The following is a 5,047-nucleotide window of genomic DNA, read 5'->3' on the forward strand; positions in this document are numbered from 1 at the left end:
TCTCGAGTCTTAGCCAAAGCCACTAAAGTAGTTAAAGAAATGCATAGAGAGACAAATAGCAAAAAACAAAAGCGTTTCAAATCAATCCTGGTGCTGTGACCGAAAAACAAAAACACGACACAAAAAAAGAGAGTAAGTATGAGTTCTTCTTCCGTTTGAACATTTTTGATCGTCGTTCTGTCCGGTAGGGACAAGACGGGCAAAGAAGGGGCCAAGGTTGCTCGCTCGCTAGCTTGCTCGGTCGGTCAATCGATCGATTGGGTCAAACGGGTCAGACGAAGGAAGAGAACCCGGCGATGGGGGTGCGGGACCCGGGTGCTAGGCTGCTAGGGGGCCGGTACAGGGTGCCAGGCTGGCTGGGCGGGTTGGAGCTCTGTAGAGACGGGGTGGGAGTCCGACTGCCTTTCGGCCTAAACAGGCTCCCCTGCCCATCCACCTGCCCCTGCCCTGCCACCTGCCCCTGCACCTGGCCCTGCACTTGTTGCCCTTGTTGCCCAGGGGTGGGCGTCTGCATTTGCCCCCGGGGGGAGTTGAGCTGGGGGGGCATGGGCGGCAGAGGGGGCAGAGGGGGCGGCTGGGTGCATGGCTCGGGCTCGCCGGCGTCGGACTCGGTGGCGTAGCTGTAGGCCTGGGCGCGGGAGATGCCCTTCTGCTGGCGCCGCCAGGAGTTGTAGTAGGTGGGGTCGCTGATGTAGTGGTTGACGAAGGAGTGGGTCTTCTGCCGGTTGGACTCCACCTCATACTCGCTGTCACTGCCCTGAGAGGGGGATAGAGAGAGAGAGAGAGAGAGAGAGAGAGAGAGAGAGAGAGAGAGAGAGAGAGAGAGAGAACAACAAAGAGGTTAGAGATAACACTGCAACCCTGATCCCTTACAAGGCTTTTCATTTCCTACGCACATAACACATTCACACACACATACACCCACACACACACACACACACACACACACACACACACACACACACACACAGCAGATAAACATACTCACAGAGATAGGGACTTACTCACACACACATATAAAGCAGCTGGGAAATACAGCTGGAAAAACAAACACATATACACACACACACACACACAGACACACACACACACACACAGACAAACACACACACACACACACACAGAGACACACACACACAGACAAACATATACTATGTACACAGGGATTCTTGTCCCAAGAGGTGCACTGTTGACTAAACAATAACACGAAAGGTCAAAGGTAAATGATGGCACTTGGGTAAGAGTGATCCATGATTACAACAGTCACACACTACTGGGTCTAATGTCTACAGAACAAGGGCGGGGGGGACACTGATCACACATGACACTCCAGCAAGGCACATTGGATTGGGAGATACAGAATCAGAGGGAGGGACCTAGAGGAGAGGAAGGAAAGGGAGGGGGCCGATCTCCTGTCAATCAAACACACAAGCAGGTCCTCACCAAGTTGAGCGGCAGAACACGTAGGCCCCCCGTCTTATACGGGAACACAAGCGCCTCCTAGAGGTGGATAAAGAGATAGCGGGTTTTACAAAGTTGGGTTTGGAATTTGAGCTTTGAGCTTCCAAAATGCTTTTTCAGTCATGGCAACACAAGAGAGAGAATTCAGCCCGATGGGATTTAATGATGGCAATGAGACATGAGAGGCAATAGGACATTCACGATTGGTCAGAAGGACAAGCAGGATCTCTTGGTTTGTAAAGGTACGGCCACTTCCTGGTCATCAACATGCAGTTAGTAATGAAATGAATGCTGAACTCACAAAGCATCAGATTGACTGTCGACAAAGAACAAAGCATTACCCGATAGCTTCACTAGATTAAGACTGAGGGCAAACAGAATCAGATCCCACCTTGTAACACAGTCACTGTCTCTGCCGATTGGATTATGGAGTAGCAGACCTTTATTAGCCCAGCACTAGCAACAACATCTCTTCTACTCAAGGTGCTACTAGCACAAAAAACTATCCCCATGCTAATGCTAACTCAGCTAACTAACACTAACTCTAAAAAACATTCAGCTTTTATTACTACGGTGAAAAACCCAGCTGACTCTCCCCCTTCCTCCCCCTCACACTCGTTCACTCCTCACTCCACTCATCCCTCTCCACCTCCACCTCCGCCCCCACTCTCTCCATCCTCCCTAATCTGGGCAGGAATTTGGGAATTTCCTCACTTGTGCAATTTTTTTTTTTAGCCATTTGATCCTCCACTCTCCACTCACTGGCGAGATAAAGAGAAGCGAGGCACCCAAGCCCCCTTTCACGCTCTCACTCATCCCTCGGTCCAGGAATTACCAAACAAAGAGAATTCAACCCTCTTCATCTTTTTTTTTAATCACCCCCTGCAGAAAGGCTTTTACTCTCATTCCTTGACCCTCAGCACAGTCCCATCAGCCACCTCCCCATTCCATGAAAGGGTAGACAGCATTAGACATGGAATACCAACAGGGATCCTCAACTGACCAACTGACACTCAGAGAGACGATTCTCCAGCAGACTCCATCGATACCATGGCTCCGACCCAGCGAAGAAGACGAGGTTAATATAGGAAACAGAGAGAGAGAGAGAGAGAGAGAGAGAGAGAGAGAGAGAGAGAGAGAGAGAGAGAGAGAGAAGGAGGCTCCTGTTTCTTGTCTTGGGATGATCGTAATTGCTCTGAATGTTTCAAGATTTGGCTCCCGCCTTGATCCTGATTCTCTGTCTCCTTCACCATCTGCCGTTTTCGTCTCCACTCATTCTCTCTTTTATTCCTGTATCTCACTCTGCAGAGGGCAGACTGAGTAGCCCTTAAGGTCTCTCTCTATCCCTCGCTCTTTTTCTCTTGCACACCTTCCTAAATCTGAGTGTTCTTTCCTCCATCTCTCCTTCCTCTCCTCATTCTTTCTTTTTTTATATCTTTCTATATCAAATAATGTTGTTCCTCTAAAATAAACAACAACACACTCCTTAAGGCTGTTATGTTCAGTTTCTCTGTTCTCCTTCTCTTTCTACTTCACTCGTTCCTTACTGCTCTACTTCAGGCAGACCAAAGACCCCTTACATCTCCCATCTCTCTCTTTCTCTCCACCCCAGTCATTCAATCAATCACTCATTCATTTATTCATTCTTTATTTCTCATTTTCATCTTTCTTATTCTTTCCCTCCATCATTGGGCCTTGACTAGGCACACTGACAGCCTCTTGACCCCCTTGCGTCTCCCTCTGCTCCTCTCTCCGGCGCTCTACACGTGTGACACATCTGGCCGAGCTCACATTCCCGCCAGGCATGCCTGGCCCCTGCCTTCACCAGAGAAAAGGGCCTTCATTCCAAACATGCTGCTGCGTGTGTGTGTGGTGTGTGTGTGTGCGCGTGTGTGTGTGTGCGTGTGTGTGTGTGTGGAAAAGGGCTTTCATGCCGAACATCTCAGAGCGTGTGTGCTGCGTGCGTGTGTGTGTGTGTGTGTGTGTGTGTGTGTGTGTGTGTGTGCATGTGTGTGTGTGTGTGGGGGGGGGGGGGTGTGTGTGTCTGTGTGTGTTTGTGTGTGTTTGTGTGTGTTTGGGGGGGTGTGTGTGTGTCTGTGTGTGTTTGTGTGTGTTTGTGTGTGTGTGTGGGTGTGTGTGTGTGGAAAAGGGCTTTCATGCCAAAAATCTCGGAGCTACTCCCCCCACGTCGTCTTTTTATTTATTTATGTATTTTTTTTGTCATCTCTAATGTGTGTCAGACAAATTTGAAAATGTCACTGGAGATGTCAGCCATGATGAATTACAGAAATGTGCTTCAGTGAACTGATCTTATCCAAACACACTTTTTTAGTCTGACTGCTTGTCATATTTCTAGTGGTTCTTACTCCTCTCTTTTCTCTGTCTCTCTCTTTCTTTTTCTCTCCATTTTCCTTGCAGCGAATTCAAAACAGATCCGGAGCTATGCTGCGAGTTCTCCACCATATCCCCCAGCTTCTGCCCTGTCAACACACACACACACACACACACACACACACACACACACACACACACACACACACACACACACACACACACACACACACACACAAACACACACACAAACACACACACACACGCCGTACACACACACAAAAACCCCACGTATACACACAAGCTCTGCTCTGAATATAGCACAGTCTGAATTCTTTGGTAAATCAATTTGCATAGCGTAGCTTTTCCAAGACGGTCGTCACAATTCATGAAGTATTCCTTAACTTTTTGTTGCCACTATCAAACAAAGACCTCCTTTATCCCACACAGTAGCCCCTTATACATGCGTCAATGTAAAGCTGTTACATTGCGCCTACCACGATAGAAACTCGCGAACGTGTTACAATTGCCTCATGTATAAGGGGTCTAGATGTAAACCGTTAGTTTTTCCGCCGATCGTCTGAGCCTTTCGAGAGAGGTGGTTTACCACGTTCATTCGTCTTAGAAAAGGGCGTGTCAAATCAGGCCGATGTGTCATGACAAAACACCGTGTCTCGTAAGCCTTAAACTATCAATCACCCCCACAATGAAATATGCCATTACAGTCGCGACAAACTTCTTGGCATTGTGGTGCGCCCAAAACGCAAGCTATAAACGTAGCCATCCTAATGTAACCAAAATATACCTCTGCTGATATGCCTAACCTTCGTTCTATTTAGAATTTGTCTTAGCACTATGCAGGAATAAAATAGCATCTACAGTGTCAGGATTCAGGCGCTCTCGCCTGGCTTCTATAACGCGCCCTGCTGCACTGAAGGAGCGCTCACTCGCAGCACCTGTTGCTGGAACGCATATAATTCGTTTTGCAAGGTGCTGTAGTCGTGGGAACGACTGGCCTGGTTTCTCCCAAAAGGAAAGTATTTTCCTCTGCTGATCCCGCGTCTATATGGAAGTTTGTAGAGAGATTGCCGGGGAGTAAAATGCTCCCTTTCCGTTACGTCTGCTGCTGGCTAGTAATACAGACAGCCGGAAAGGTTAATAAACGGAATGAAATAGCTACACATTACACACGCTATGTTTTAATAAAAGCCACGTTACTCACATACTGGGTTAACACTGTTTGTTACAGCACATA

The 5,047-nt window shown here is 48.1% G+C and overlaps 1 protein-coding gene across 1 annotated transcript in view; it reads right to left on the reverse strand.

Moving 5' to 3' along the window:
• Window positions 1-271: 271 nt before the first annotated feature.
• Window positions 272-5,047, reverse strand: part of sdk2b (sidekick cell adhesion molecule 2b) — a gene marked incomplete at its 3' end in the record, with an annotated part of 111,337 nt that continues 106,561 nt past the window's right edge. Inside the window, 1 exon segment of the mRNA XM_080834121.1 lies at window positions 272-757. Coding sequence (XP_080690247.1) covers window positions 272-757 — 486 coding nt within the window.

This window comes from Sprattus sprattus, assembly GCF_963457725.1.
Source record: "Sprattus sprattus genome assembly, chromosome: 3".
Classification (NCBI taxonomy): Eukaryota; Metazoa; Chordata; class Actinopteri; order Clupeiformes; family Clupeidae; genus Sprattus; species Sprattus sprattus.